This window comes from Coregonus lavaretus (genome assembly GCF_964263955.1).
Source record: "Coregonus lavaretus genome assembly, contig: SUPER_35_unloc_1, whole genome shotgun sequence".
Lineage (NCBI taxonomy): Eukaryota > Metazoa > Chordata > Actinopteri > Salmoniformes > Salmonidae > Coregonus > Coregonus lavaretus.
Window position 1 is genome coordinate 2787872 of NW_028167181.1, and position 14968 is coordinate 2802839.

The 14968-nt window shown below is 43.3% G+C and overlaps 1 protein-coding gene across 1 annotated transcript in view; it reads right to left on the reverse strand.

Moving 5' to 3' along the window:
* arhgap10 (Rho GTPase activating protein 10) overlaps positions 1-14968 on the reverse strand; it is a 61778-nt gene that overhangs the window by 28120 nt on the left and 18690 nt on the right. Inside the window, exons 2-14 of the mRNA XM_084188508.1 lie at positions 14644-14739; positions 14027-14088; positions 9257-9328; positions 8674-8775; positions 6759-6869; positions 5785-5889; positions 4429-4558; positions 4219-4325; positions 3860-3954; positions 2802-2883; positions 2587-2629; positions 2409-2477; positions 1203-1277 (exon numbers count right to left, since the gene is read on the reverse strand). Coding sequence (XP_084044634.1) covers positions 1203-1277; positions 2409-2477; positions 2587-2629; positions 2802-2883; positions 3860-3954; positions 4219-4325; positions 4429-4558; positions 5785-5889; positions 6759-6869; positions 8674-8775; positions 9257-9328; positions 14027-14088; positions 14644-14739 — 1149 coding nt within the window. The remainder of the gene's footprint in view (positions 1-1202; positions 1278-2408; positions 2478-2586; positions 2630-2801; positions 2884-3859; positions 3955-4218; positions 4326-4428; positions 4559-5784; positions 5890-6758; positions 6870-8673; positions 8776-9256; positions 9329-14026; positions 14089-14643; positions 14740-14968) is intronic.

The following is a 14968-nucleotide window of genomic DNA, read 5'->3' on the forward strand; positions in this document are numbered from 1 at the left end:
ATATGGCTGTTGGTGAAACGCTTGTGTTTTATGGTTAACAGTGTTGAGGGAATAAAAAGACAGTTAACATGACGAAGACAGCTTATCCAAATACATGATTGGTGACTTCAATCTCAAGTTTCTCACACTGTTACCTGCGTCCATATGGTATTGGAAAGAAAACAGATACTAATTGATCCCAGTCTACAGTAGCAGACAGTGTGCTAACGGGCTGTAAAGTGTGAGTCGGCAGGTTCAGGTGGGCTCTGGGACAGCCTGGTGGCAGACTGGGTTTGTTGCCATTCAGATTCAGAACACACAGCCGACTAGACAGAGATGGGGTCTACTAGAGACGGCAGTAGATGAGAAGAGAGAGGACGGCAAGGGAAGAAAAGGAGGGAAGAGGAGAAAGAAGGAAGAGATGAGAGGGGGATAAAAGAAGAACAGGAGAGGTTGGCAGGGTAGAAAGAGTAGGAGAGAGAGAGAGAGCATTTAGAGGAGAGAGGAGGGAGAAGGGCAAGGCAATCTAATTTCCAGCTCCCGGTGAGCGACTGAGCGAGCCAAGTGAAGTCCCTGCAAGGATGGACGGGTGCAGGCAGGAAGGGGGCCTCTCAGGCACCTCCCGGCTGTCTGAATGCCAATGAGGTACCAGCAGCACTCTGAGCCTTATCATGGTCGTCTAAGTCAAAGGAAACCATAATTCTGAATACTACCAAGTAGATCAGAGCAGGGTGCACAACGCCTACTGTATTAAAGTAACTGTCCAGTGGTTCCAGATTTCTATGAAATATTAATTAATTACAATATGAGTGAAATCATTTTCCTTCCCCCAAAAATGTAATTAAGTATGTTAAAAAAAAAAGATGTTCTGTGTTGGAATGGTTTGGGCGTACCCCAACTCAACGGTGTCGGCGTACCCCAACAGAATGGTGTGGGCATATACCGGTCGTTAAAAACATTCATGCAAGTAGACCATCCTACTCAGGATGACATCACCCTCTACGACGAAATAGCAAGCATTTTTGAAACGGTCTGTTTTAGATACATGTTTGAGGTGGGGTTTTTGAAGTGTTTTTTTTCTCCAATTTATGCGTTGGCCAAAAATACGAGTATAGGATGAATCAACAACATTATTTGGGTGTGAGTTAACAGAAAATGTACTTTTAAAAGTGAGATTTTCACTGGACCGTTACTTTAAGGGGTGAAAAATGTGCATGTCTTACCGATCATTAGGCTAAGGAGCTTCTGGACTTTGGAGCTGACCCCCACCACTCTGTACAGGCCCTGGTCATTGATACCTGACAGACAAGACAGTTTACATGGTTAAATGGCCCTTAATAGCACAAACACAATCATAAGATAATTAGTGGATAAACTTTGAAAATACCGTTGGGCTTCTAGACTGAGTGTACAAAATATTAGGAACACCTGCACTTTGCATGACAGACTGATCAGGTGAAAGCTATGATCCCTTATTGATGTCACTTGTTAAATCCGCTTCAATCAGTGTAGATTAAGGGGAGGAGACATGTTTAAGAAGGACTTTTTAAGCCTGGAGACAATTGAGACATGGATTGTGTATGTGTGCCATTCAGAGGGTGAATGGGCAAGACAAAATATTTAACTGCCTTTGAATGGGGTATGGTATTAGGTGCCAGGTGCACCGGTTTGAGTGTGTCAAGAACTGCAACGCTGCTGGGTTTTTCAAGCTCAACAGTTTCCCATGTGTATCAAGAATGGTCCACCACCAAAGGACATCCTACCAACTTCACAACTGTGGAAAGCATTGGAGTCAACATGGGCCAGCATCCCTGTGGAACGCTTGACACCTTGTAGAGTCCATGCCCCGACGAACTGCGGCTGTTCCGAGGGCAAAAGGGGGTGCAACTCAATATTAGGAAGGTGTTCTTAATGTTTTGTACACTCAGTGTATATGTAGCACTACTACCTGGAAACTATGAACAGTGGCCACGGCACAAGACATGACTGGATATTGGTGCAAGTGTGCCCTCATGTGTTAAAAGGGAGACATTGCAACATTTCCCAAAACCCCCTTTACCACTCTGCCCTCTAGCCCAGGGCTGGGCAAACTTTGGCCTGAGGGAGGTTTGGGTAAAAAATAAATACAATTTAAAAAATACAACCATTGGCCACTCTTGAACCTCTAAAACTTGATAGAAAGTAGGTGTAAATTATAACGGACTTATAAATATTTTCAAATAACTGCTCTTTTTCTGGCCCGCAAATAGCTTTTGACAAACAAATCAGTGCGGGAAAAAAAATATGTGCGACCCGTCGCTGAATTTTTAAACCCCGGAGACAAAATGATTGCCCACCCCTGCTCTAGCCAGTCAGCTAACCTCACAAAGTATGCTTCTGCAGGCTTTATATTGCCTAGGCATTCCTATTGTCATCATGCATCGTCTCACCTCTCGTCTCAATGGCGTTGATGGCATTCTTCACAAATGACAATCCTACGTCATCTAGCTGTGCATCGACTGCAGAGTCATGACAACACAATTATTTGAATTATCGTCATGTCATTTGAATTATCACAGAGATTACATCGAAATTGAGATCAGGGCTTCTAAATCATCGTATACTTACTTCCTCGTTCTTTTAAATGGGTTTTACCCAAGTACTGCCCAACCTGTAAAAAATACATTCGATTTAGCTTTCCACAGATAATTTGATATTCAAGAGGTTACCACAAAGCAAAGATACTTCTGTTGGCATTAATGCACCACTTTCATAGCATTTCAGTAGCGTTCAATAGACAATAGAAACTCCAGTAGAGCTGTCAGGAAGATGTGGTTACTCACTGGTTCTTTCCCCCCCATGGCGTGGATCCAGAACTTATGGTCATCTTCCGACAACGACTGGACCGTGAGGACCGTGCCCGGACTGGGAACAGAACACACCTCACAATTATTTATTGTAATCGCCTTGTGATTGTTTTTTAATGGCGAGAGGGCTTGTTCCGTTTTTTTATTAAGGCTGCTGCATGACAACATTTCACCCTTGGGGATTGTAAAGTACAGTCAATCTCATCTCATTTTAGCTCTGTCAGACTGGGCCTGGGGTTCCAACAAACTACTATTACTACTAAGTTAACTCATGTGTTTAAGACTGATCTAGAGTCTGTCCTAAATGTGCCAGAGGGGCTGGGCTCTCAAATAGCAAAAATACAGGAATACCTGAGCATCATTAACCCCACTCTTTATAATAGGCTACCACATCAGGCTAACCCTAACCTGTTGCATTCAGGTACCATATATCTTACATCTGTAGGCTGACAAGCAAACCTGTTACCTTACACATGTAGGCGCAACTCAAATTTCAAACCCTCTAAGCCTGGGGGGGTTGTGGTTGCTAATAATACCCCAGACTGAATAGCAGTTTGGTTCAGTGGAGTGACATAAAGAGATATATCTATTACAGCAAAGCGTAGCAGAGCATAGACAATCCTCTCAGCTATGTGGAGGGGCCATCTTCCATGACAAATCCTCTCCAACCCAACCCTGTTGAGCTCGCTAAGCTCTACTGTACACAGGACCTGTGTGGAGCGAAGGCTTCAAGCAGAACTGTTCATGGGGAGTGTTACTGTGTATTTGGGAAGGTTGCAAACATTGCATGAATAAGCTACAAGTGTGGCAAATCACACATTTTCCATAGACCTCGTCCCCCTAGATGGTACTGACCGACCCCCCTGGTCTGGTGATGTTGAGGGGAATCCCTCTAAAATCCCCCTTATTTCCTAGATGACACAAGATACTTTAACAGGTGGTTGTGGAACGTTTCAGTATTACCACAGAGAACTCATGTTGATGACTAAAGTGATTGAGTAACGTAATGGGTGTAGTGCGACGCGACAACATACCGGTCTGTGATTTCTATATCGAGACAGAACCGCCTGTCCAGCATGTCTGTGGTTTTGCGGACGCAAGACTTGAGGGTGACCGATTCAGTCTCGCCCTGAGGGAGAGAATCACTGTTCAGAGAGCCTGTTCTGATGGCAAGAAAGAGACAGTTGTTCCTTATAAATCATCAGTCTTAACCTAGGAGGACTACAGACTGCACTGTTTTAATGCGGGTTTCAATAGTAATTGTTGATTTGACAAATGTATTTGAATAGGGACAGATACACACATTGAATAACCAATAATTTGATGTGCTGCTTGCACCATAGTCTGTATAGCTTCCAAAAACCTGTCTTTGACTGTGTGTGCCACGACTCACAATCTTTCCTCCGGACCTGTGGTCAAAGGTGACCATATGTAGGATTTTCTGTTCCTTTACAAACGTGCAGTAACGCTTCACCCAACTGGAACCAAAAGGAGGGGGCCCTGGGGACGAGAACACACATTTCATTGTAACACCTCGTCATCAGTTTAACTGCCTCTCATGGACATGCACATTTGCACACACACGTCGTTCCTCTATCCTTACGTTTCTCCTGGACGTAGAGGTATCCTTCGCTGCTGATGGGGCTGGTCTGTCTGTACTCCTGGGGAACCTCCCTTATCCTCTTCATCAGCTCAAACACCTCCACCCGCGTGCCCTCAAACCGACTCCGCGTCTATATGGGGAAGAGAGGGAGTGGCTTGTTACTATCGGGCCAAGCTGCAAAGTTGGAGGTACGGTAACTTCTCTCCAATCTGATTTTAAAACTAACCTCAACCTTGTCTATTCCCCTAATCGTATGCTGAACCCTAACCTTAAATGAAGGTTAATTTAGGTTTTCATCAAGTTTCACAATATAGTACATTTTGACTAAGGGGGAGACACACCCAAGGAAGGAAGTCACCCCTTGTGACCCTGGCTAAATGGTCATGCAGGGGTCAATCACACAATGCAAGCCACTGGAAAAGAAAACCTGCAGAGCTTCCCTTTGGAAAATCCCCCGACATCCCAGAGTGGGTAAAAGTGAATGCTTGGGGTCAATGAAAATAATCAAACACTAAGACTAACCCAAACACAATTAACAATAGAGTGAGTGAGTGAGTCAAAAATGAAAGCACCTAGGGAAAGTCCCACTAGAAGTAGTCCTTCATTATTTTAAATATTATGGATATTCCGAGCAGACATTCAAATGTATGCGTATGATATGTATAACATATGGGTAACGTGGGGTGTATGTACAGTGTTTGTGATGAGTGTGTAATCTATAGTATTTACAGCAATACTGTGCATACAAGACAAGTACCTCTGGGACCAACACTTTTTTACAATCCTAAAATTGATGGAAATGATCACCTCATTTACATTTTAGTCATTTAGCAGAAGCTTTAATCCAGAGCGATTTACAGGAGCAATTAAGGTGAAGTGCCTTGCTCACGGACACCGACAGATTTGTCACCTAGTCGGCTCGGGGATTCGAACCAGCGACCTTTCAGTTACTGCCCCAATAATCTTAACCTCTAGGCTACCTGCCACCTACCTACCTCATATCACTACATTTACACCACTTTGTTTCATATACTGACATCATTGTACTATGTAGTTAAAACTGGAATCCTTAATGGTGAAAACAGCCATGTCCATTTGGGATATTACAACAACAAAGAAGTTACTGCAAACAAACACTTTTTCCCCTCGGACATCATTGCACGCTCGATAGAACAGCAGAATATGCATTGCAAAAATGTTTTTACCACACTGCTCGAACGCACTTCACCTCCGTTCTGTCCACAGAACAACAATAACAAAAGGTGCTGGGGGCAGACAGTAGCGCCGTTTCCCCTAATGCCGATTCCATCTTTAAATATACATCTAATAAGAAACGGATGAGGACTAGTGTCTCACATTTTGTATATTGATCTGTAAGGCTTTCTTGTAGTGGTTAAAGTCATTGGCCAGCTCATAGCCCTGGTGGTAGAAGGTGAACACTGTCTGAAAGAACGCCAGCATCTGGGGAGAGAAAGAAAACATGGGATACAATGAAGAGTGTATGAATGAATGATCCTTTTAATGCATTATAACCTGGGGCCGTCTACACTTTTGCCAGGAATTTCTCAGGGGTTTACGTGGAATGAAGACAATTTGAAAATCAGTTGACATCAACAAGAATGACATTTTTTTTGAGGGGGGGGGGATTTGGGCAGACACGCACTTTCAGAGCTGGTTTATAAACACACTTAATTTGACAACTAGGGAACCTATATAAACACTAACTATAGTGTACACTACTTTGCTATGTGCACTGTAAGTTAATGAGCACTGTAAATGACAACTGCTGACCAGGCAAGTACTAAAAGTGCACTGGCCAGCGGTTAGTTCACTCACTGGCTCCAAAAGTAATATGATGCAAAACTCGTCATACACATTAAACATTTTGGAGTATAACATATACACTGAGTGTACAAAACATTAAGAACATGACACTGACCAGGTGAGTCCAGCTGAAAGCTATGATCCCTTATTAAATCCACTTCAAATCGGTGTAGATGAAGGGGAAGAGACAGGTTAAATAAGGATTTTTAAGCCCCGAGACATGGATTGTGTATGTGTGACATTCAGAGGGTGAATGGGCAAGACAAAATGTTTAAGTGCCTATGGTAGTAGGTGCCAAGTGCACCGGTTTGTGTCAAGAACTACAACGCTGATGGGTTTTTCATGCTCAACAGTTTCCTGCGTGTATCAAAAATGGTCCCACCACCCAAAGGACACCAGCCAACTTGACACAACCGTGGGGGGTGCAACTCAATATTAGGAAGGTGTCCTTAATGTTCTGCCCACTCAGTGTATAGTGTGTGATTTGTATTTTTTCGAACACTCACTGGCTCCACACAGTCAAACTTCTTCCTCTCCTGGATCTCCTGTAGTTTACACACGTAATCCAGAGACTCCTCCTGAAAGTGCTGTCTCATGGTCTCCACCAGGTTGTCCGCCTGCAGAACAGAGGAGAGAGAGACAGACAGACAGAGAGAGGAGAGAAAGCGAGAGAATGAGTGTCAGCGTTATTATACAGTACAGTCAGGTCTCTACGGACAGATGGAGCTCACGGCCTAGCTTCAGTTGTACTGGATGCAGACAGAGTCCCAGACAGAGAAAGGACAAGCTATGAGAAATTAGTCCTCTTTTGTTGATAACTTCTGATAAAGAGTTTGAAGGGCTAAGACACTGATGACCTACGTGGTGTATGACAGCCCCCAAAAAGTGACCAATCAACTGGTGAGTTTATCGTTTGGTTGACTGATAAGCTAATTGATTAGGCTACATGGTTTGTTGACTGGATCTTTACATCGTCAGTGTTCAATTTGTTATTTACCACTTTACTGTATTGTGTTCAATATGTTATTGTGTTCAATCTAGTGCATCAGTTTTTTCCCATTAGTGGCTGGTAGGTTTTCCATTAGTGCCATAGGTCGGGTCGGTGCCGTCACATGACGAGTGTACAGAATGACAGATTAGTTGAGGGAGTTCAGATAGTGCCTCGCGGCCACGAGGCTGTGAACCACACAACTATTTATTCTACTCTTCCCTGATAACAATCTCTGTTCCAAACACAGAACCCTGGGGTCTGTTCCGCAGTGTATCACAATACAGAATGTTCAGATAGAAATGTAATGCATAGAACTGATATGATTGGCTCTCGGTATCATTTGGAAGTGTCAGCTCTATTCGTTACATTTCTATCCGCAATGTTCAGAAAGTTTCATCTCACCGAATACACTACTGGACTTGCCTCACAAGAGTCCGTGAGGGAAGAACAGAACGGGCCGCTACATAAACAAAGAGGGATAAACAACATGCATACAAAACATGGTGGCTACGCCTTCAATGGTTATGTTCACACAAGGGCAACCTATAGGATACAGAATGCATTGTTAAGTGAGGGGAGTTTTGTTTATATTACATACTAGCTAGATGTGGTCCTCTGTAGCTCAGCTGGTAGAGCACGGCGCTTGTAACGCCAAGGTAGTGGGTTCGATCCCCGGGACCACCCATACACAAAAATGTATGCACGCATGACTGTAAGTCGCTTTGGATAAAAGCGTCTGCTAAATGGCATATTATATTATATTATATTATATTATATTATTATATACAGTACCAGACTGCATGTCTCTAAGGTACTATATGGTCAGTTTAGTATATCGTTATACAAAGGATAGCTCCCACAAGCCTTCACAGTGAAATACATAAACTTTTTCTTGATAACCAAAAGGGTTTATTTTTCCATTACCAACCCCAATATAATCCACACTGGGTCTGTAAAGCTTGATACTGTATCTGCAATCTCAGGATGTCTTGAGGCGCTCAAAAAGCTACTGCCTCAGAGGTACGACCTTGGTGGCTGGTACATAAACACTGAACATGACTTCCCTTTCCGAGCATGCAAGAGAAACTCACTCCGTACTCTAACCTGTGGACACACACCGCTCCACACACTTCAGTACAGTTCAGCGCCACAGCGCTACAGAGAACAGCCAAGAAGACTACGTGTGTATTCCAAATAGCACCCTATTCCCTACAGTGTATATGGCTCTGGTCAAAAGTAGTGCACTATATAGGGAATAGGGTGCAATTTGGGAGGTATCCTATGGGTCAGGATTCAGGAACTTCTCACTAAGCAAATATCATTTCCAGCCATTTTGGGGTTGGGAAGATGTTGGGGCCCGTGTTTTCGGCCTGTTTTCCACTTTCCATAAATATGCACGCGAGAGAGAGTAAAAAAAAAAAAAAAAGTACCTCCTGTAGCTGCGGTTCCTTTTTCTTTGCTGACATGTTCAAAAGCTTTTCCAAGGAGCTGTAGTACTTCTCAGTTTCCTTCTCATACTTCTTCCTTTCCTCCTTAAAAGGGCAGAGTAGAGGAACCGTATGAGAAAGGGCATGGTAGGAGAGAGAGAGATAAGAGAAGTGAGAAGAACAACAAATGTAATTGTAATATTGCATTAGTCTCACTGACCAAAGGAATGTTCGGAGCGTGATATCAAGAGGTACACATTTCAATTCCAATAAAAAAAGGTAGTTGGAACGGTCTGTCTCTAGACAGGTATTTTGATAAAAGACACTGTGTACTACCCTTTTCACATTACCGTGCCGACCCAAAACTTGTCTGGCTCTGATCTTTTCTTTTCACATTCCCCTTTCAAGCATGGTTTCTGCAACTACAGTGGATGCACAACCGGGCCAGTGCAGTACAGCTTGGTTTGGCTCGGTATTGTGAAAAGGGTATTACTTTATAGCGGTGTTCAGAGCACACAGGATTGCGCTTGTATGAGATCATTAACAAGCAGACTGCATAGCAGTGTCAAGCCGTATGATAGAGTACCTTCGCTGAGCCCAGTTGCTCTTTTCTGAACTTCTCCAGCGGTTTCATTAACGTTTCTGTAATGTTCCTCATCTAAGAGACCAAGAGATAAGACAGACATGACCATATTAGGACATTCCACAAAAGTGTTTAATTCATTCACAGGTACAGTATTAGGCTGGTCTTACACTCCACTAGGCATTCTCTGTAGAGGCTCCACAACTGTTTTGTGACCTGACCTCACTACCATGCACCGCATGGGGCTCAGCATTGAGATTTCAGTGCATGCCAGAATTTGTAACTTTACGGAAGCATCAGTGACGTATTGCCAAGAGGAACGCTTGAGTGTAAACCCAGCCTAAGAGGCGGCAGGTAGTCTAGCGGTTAGTGAAACAGGACAAATACAAGCACCCCCCCTGATTTGACCTTTGACATAACATCACATTCCAATGGAAGGCCAAAGGTCACAATACTTGCAGTGGGTTAATGACAGCATAAAGTCAGTGACAATTGCCTATGTTTTTGTATAACTTCTTGCAAGCATCCACAACACATTCAAGTACACTAGTCCCACCGTCACATGAAAGCTGGAAATCACTGTCTCTGTCCTATTGATCACCCTCCCTGCCATATCTCCATCTCTTCCTTCCTCTCTTTTATAAATGATCCATCTCTCCATCTCTATCTGAATCATATCTCCCTCTCTCTCTCTGCTAAAGGTCCTGTTTCTGGGGGTCATTTCAATGTAAAAGGACCCATGGCCACCAACATGTGAAGTTCATAGGAGCATGTCAAATTGGGTGTCAATTTAAAAGCTAGAAGTCTTTATTTTGTATCAAGGCATATACATTTATCAACCATTTTCCATCCTAAAAATGTGGAATAAGCAAAGGCTTTGATTTCTGGTTCTTAAAAGGTATTAGAAATGCATCAAAACACAATGAATGTTGAAATAAAGACCTCTGCCAACTAATATCAACACTTGTATTTAGTATTGGAGAAAGATTTCTGTCTTCTGGAAGTTTAAGAAACATTGCCTTGTGACTTGAAATTCCGTTACCAAAAACTCACATATCTTTAAGATAATTTCTAATTTATCTCCCTCATGAGGAGGGAGGATAATTAAAGTTCACAAAAGTCATAAGTAAAGGTAGACCTACCAATGAATTAATATAAATTGTTTATGAATTATGAAGTGATTAAAACTTGAAATTCCATTACCAAATCGGTAACAGAGTTTCTGCAATTGAATTGGCTAAAATGGGAAATCATAGTAGTCACAAATCAGAGTTGGGTTCACAAGTTTGGACAGCACAGTTGAGTTCAGTACAGTACACAGTAGAGAACACTAGAGCTGAGTACACTATAATGTACACTACTCTACTTACAGAACTCTACTGTAGTATACTGAGTGTACAAAACACGTTCCTAATATTGAGTTTCACCCCTTTTGCCCTCAGAACAGCCTCAATTTGTCGGGGCATGGACTCTACAAGGTGTCAAAAGCGTTCCATAGGGATGCTGGTCCATGTTGACTCCAATGTTTCTTGCAGTTGTTTCAAGTTGGTTGGATGTCCTTTGGATGGTGGACCATTCTTGATACAAAAAAGAAACTGTTGAGCGTGAAAAACCCAGCAGCGTTGCAGTTCTTGACACAAACCGGTGCGTCTGTCACCTATTGCCATTCCCCATTCAAAGGCACTTAAATATTTTGTCTTGCCCATTCACCCTGTGAATGGCACACATACACAATCCATGTCTCAATTGTCTCAAGGCTTAAAAATCCTTCTTTAACCTGTCTCCTCCCCTTTATCTACATGATTGAAGTGGATCTAACAAGTGACATCAATAAGGGATCACCTGGATTGACCTGGTCAGTCTATGTCATGGAAAGAGCAGGTGTTTTTAATGTTTCGTCTACTCAATGTATACTCTACCCTACTGTACTCTACTGAGATGTACTTTCACGTCCAAACTTGTGAAACATAGGCTGCGTTTAGACAGGCAGTCCAATTCTGATCTTTTTTCCACTAATTGGTCTTTTGACCAATCGCATCAGATATTTTTCAGAATTGGGCTACCTCTCTAAACGCAGCCATAGACATCTATGATCGGTTCAGATTTGGTCCGGTTCGGACCACCCAAATGTGGTCTTGTTTGGGGGCAGAGCTCATTAAAGGTAGGCTATGTAGAAAAATACACAAATGAGAATATTCCATATTTCTACCTTTGTGTACCTAATTAGGATACATCCCCATGAAGAGAATGGCATTCATATCCATAATGATGCATTTCTGTGTAGCACAGATCAGGGACCTATGATGACATTCCGTTACCGCAATTCCACTAGTGTAAATCCACTTCACTTACTGTAGTTCAATAACCAAAATAGATATTTTCAAAGTAATTTTTCTCCCCAATTTCGTGATATCCAATTTGTAGTTACAGTCTCGTCCCATCGCTGCAACCCCCGTACGGACTCGGGAAAGGCGAAGGTCAAGAGCAATACGTCCTCCGAAACACGACCCTGCCAAGCCGCACTGCTTCTTGACACACCGCGCTCTTAACCCGGAAGCCAGCCACACCAATGTGTCGGAGGAAACACCGTCCAACTGGCGACCGAAGTCAGCTTGCATGCGCCCGGCTCCCCACAAGGAGTCGCTAGAGCGCGATGGGACCCTCCCCTAACCCGGACGACGCTGGGCCAATTGTGCGCCGCCTCATGGGTCTCCCGGTCGCGGCCGGCTGTGACACAGCCCGGGATCGATGCAGTGCCTTAGACTGCTGCGCCACTCGGGAGGCCATTTTTTCGAAGTCAATGTGTCATGTCATAGCTGACACCCCATTATTTTGCCTAACATAATTTAATCTTCATTTGGAGCAGATATTTAAGAGTTTTTGGAAAACGTGGACCCAAAGAACTGACAGAGATTTGACCAAACTTTGCGTCTGCACAGTTCTTCCAGTAAATGTGTTTTTGTAAAATGTTCAGTGTAGATTGTTAAAAGTAGTCGTATGGTTTGTTAAACTTTGAAATCACGTTTGGCATACATTTTAAGTGAAAAATCTTAGTCTCAGCGCAATTCCGTTACCGTGGAATTGCCCTGGGTTGATTCCAGGGGATGTCAGTGTCTGCCTGCCCACCCCACAGTCCTCTGCTGTGGGCTGTGATGTCATCCCATACTGCAGTGCGTTGCTGGAGCTGAACCAGGCCCTGGTAGAGACGTTTACATGGCAACGATAGACCCTATCTATAGCGCAAACACACATAACATGTATTGTAAACATTCAGAACATACACTATTCTGAATGCAAGGGGTCAGGGAAGTAAAACAATAGAATGGAAGTGTGTTTAATGCCATATATATATTTAACCTTTATTTAACTAGGCAAGTCAGTTAAGAACAAATTCTTATTTACAATGACGGCCTACACCGGCCAAACCCGGACGACACTGGGCCAATTGTGCGCCGCACTATGGGACTCCCAATCACAGCTGGTTGTGATACAGCCTGGAATCGAACCAGGGGGTCTGTAGTGACGCCTCAAGCACTGAGAAGCAGTGCCTTAGACCGCTGCGCCACTCGGGAGTCCATCTGTAGATAGCTACCATATCTTAAGGGTCGCACAAATTGCACCGAAGGTGGATCTCCCATTCGTCTATTGATCGTTCAGGGCGCTGTTGTGCGACTCTACATGTAAAGTCGGTTTGCACTCGGATCGCAAGTACTCACGGCAGGCAAACCCTATTGGTGTGTTCGTCCTTAGAACTCCCAGAACAAGCCATAGGCTGCATTACAGGAGAATAGAAATAACACTACATTATCTGTGTTGAATGAGTCACAAAGAGATCACAAGATATAGCCTAGCCCTTGATTAAAACCTCGACTCAGCAACACCTACAGTAAATAAAGGTATGGAGGAATAGGGACAATAGAGCCAGGAGCCTGGAGGGAGATTCTTCTGTGAAACGGAGACGCCCATCTGCTGACACACAGAACGCTGCTCTGAAGACGGACAAACAACGTGACTCAACACGAGAGGCTGGGTTGATTGCGTAACTCCAGGGTTACCCCAGACTGCATCCCAAATGGCACCCTATTCCTTATGTAGTGCACTACTTTTGACCAGAGCCCAGATAGGGAATAGGGTGCCATTTAGGACACACACCAAGTATTTTCTGCATGGGTAGAAAACCCTAACAGGCTACATTTACAACATTCAGTTCAGGTGTAACTTTCCTCTATATTCTATAGCATTTGTAACTTAAACATCTGCAGTTTAAGACAGCAGTAAGCAGGTGTGTGTCACAGTAGTGTACTAGTATAGCACTACACATTGCAGTGAGTGTTGAATGACCCCATTGACTATGGTATGCCATGTCTTCTGAGGTTGTGTTTAATGGAGCAGATCCACTCCTCTGTCCCACCGCCTGCAGAGGAGAGGTGGGGACAGGACAGGACAGACAGTGACCCTTGGACAGGTGCAGTGAAGGTGGCCTCTCCTCTGGGTCATGTTCATTAGGCACCAATCAAAAGAAAACAAGGAGGGACTACCCAGACTTCTAATAAGAAACAAATTGTTGTTTTCTTTTCCAATACATTTTACTACGGTGTGCCGTAATGAACATGACCCTGGTGTTACAACACAGAGGCATTACTCAACCCTCCACCCACTGAGGAACTGTAATTTACTCACACACAGAGCACACATTCGTTACACACACGCAAACAGACAGACAGAGGTATTTCCCCTGGCTTTTAAAGCAGGTCTCGACTGGTTACTGCTTACCATCAGCTCTCTTTGGTCTTCCAGGTTCTTAAGGAAGTTGGAAAACTCCTGCAAGGATTCATCTGCAAGACACAGAGAAACACACACACTTTAATAATGGAACACTAGTCACTTTAATAATGTTTACATACTGCTTTACTCATCTCATATGTATATACTGTATTCTATTCTACTGTATTTAGTCAATGCCACTCCGACATTGCTCGTCCTAATATTGATATATTTCTTAATTTCATTACTTTACTTTTAGATTTGTGTATTGTTGTGAATTGTTAAGATACTACTGCACTGTTGGAGCTAGGAACACAAGCATTTCGCTACACCCACAATAACATCTGCTAAATATGTGTGTGACCAATAAAATATGATTTGAAACACACACCAAACAGGAGACGAGACAAGAGACAGGACACACATAAACATAAGACCACACACAGAGAAAGAGAGAGACATAAGTACTGGTGTTTCCATCTCTCTAAAGAAGCCAAGGGTTTGGGAAATTACACATGCAAGCACTTTAATTTGGTGGTAGACACAGAACCAAAAACAGACGTTTTCAGTCTGTGGTTCCGCTGGCAGAACCAGCCAGCTGTAGGTCGTAACAGCACCACACTCACCAATACACCTCTCATCGTCCGTTTTTGCATCTCCGATGTACTCAAACTGGAACTCTCCCAGGGAATGGGCAAACTTGCGCTGGGCCAACGCAAGCTCTGAAAACAAAAATGTAATAATTTTAAAAAACAATCCTATGGATAGATGTGATTTCGGATGCGACCTTCCCTTGACGACCATATTTCGGCATCAGATCCACTGCGGTCACATGTGCTTCCTATTTACAGGCTTGTATCAAAACGTTTATTTTTATTTTTTTATTAGTGGATGTACTAGCTTGATAGATATTCAATCACATTTGAATTGGACCATAGCACAAATAACTCA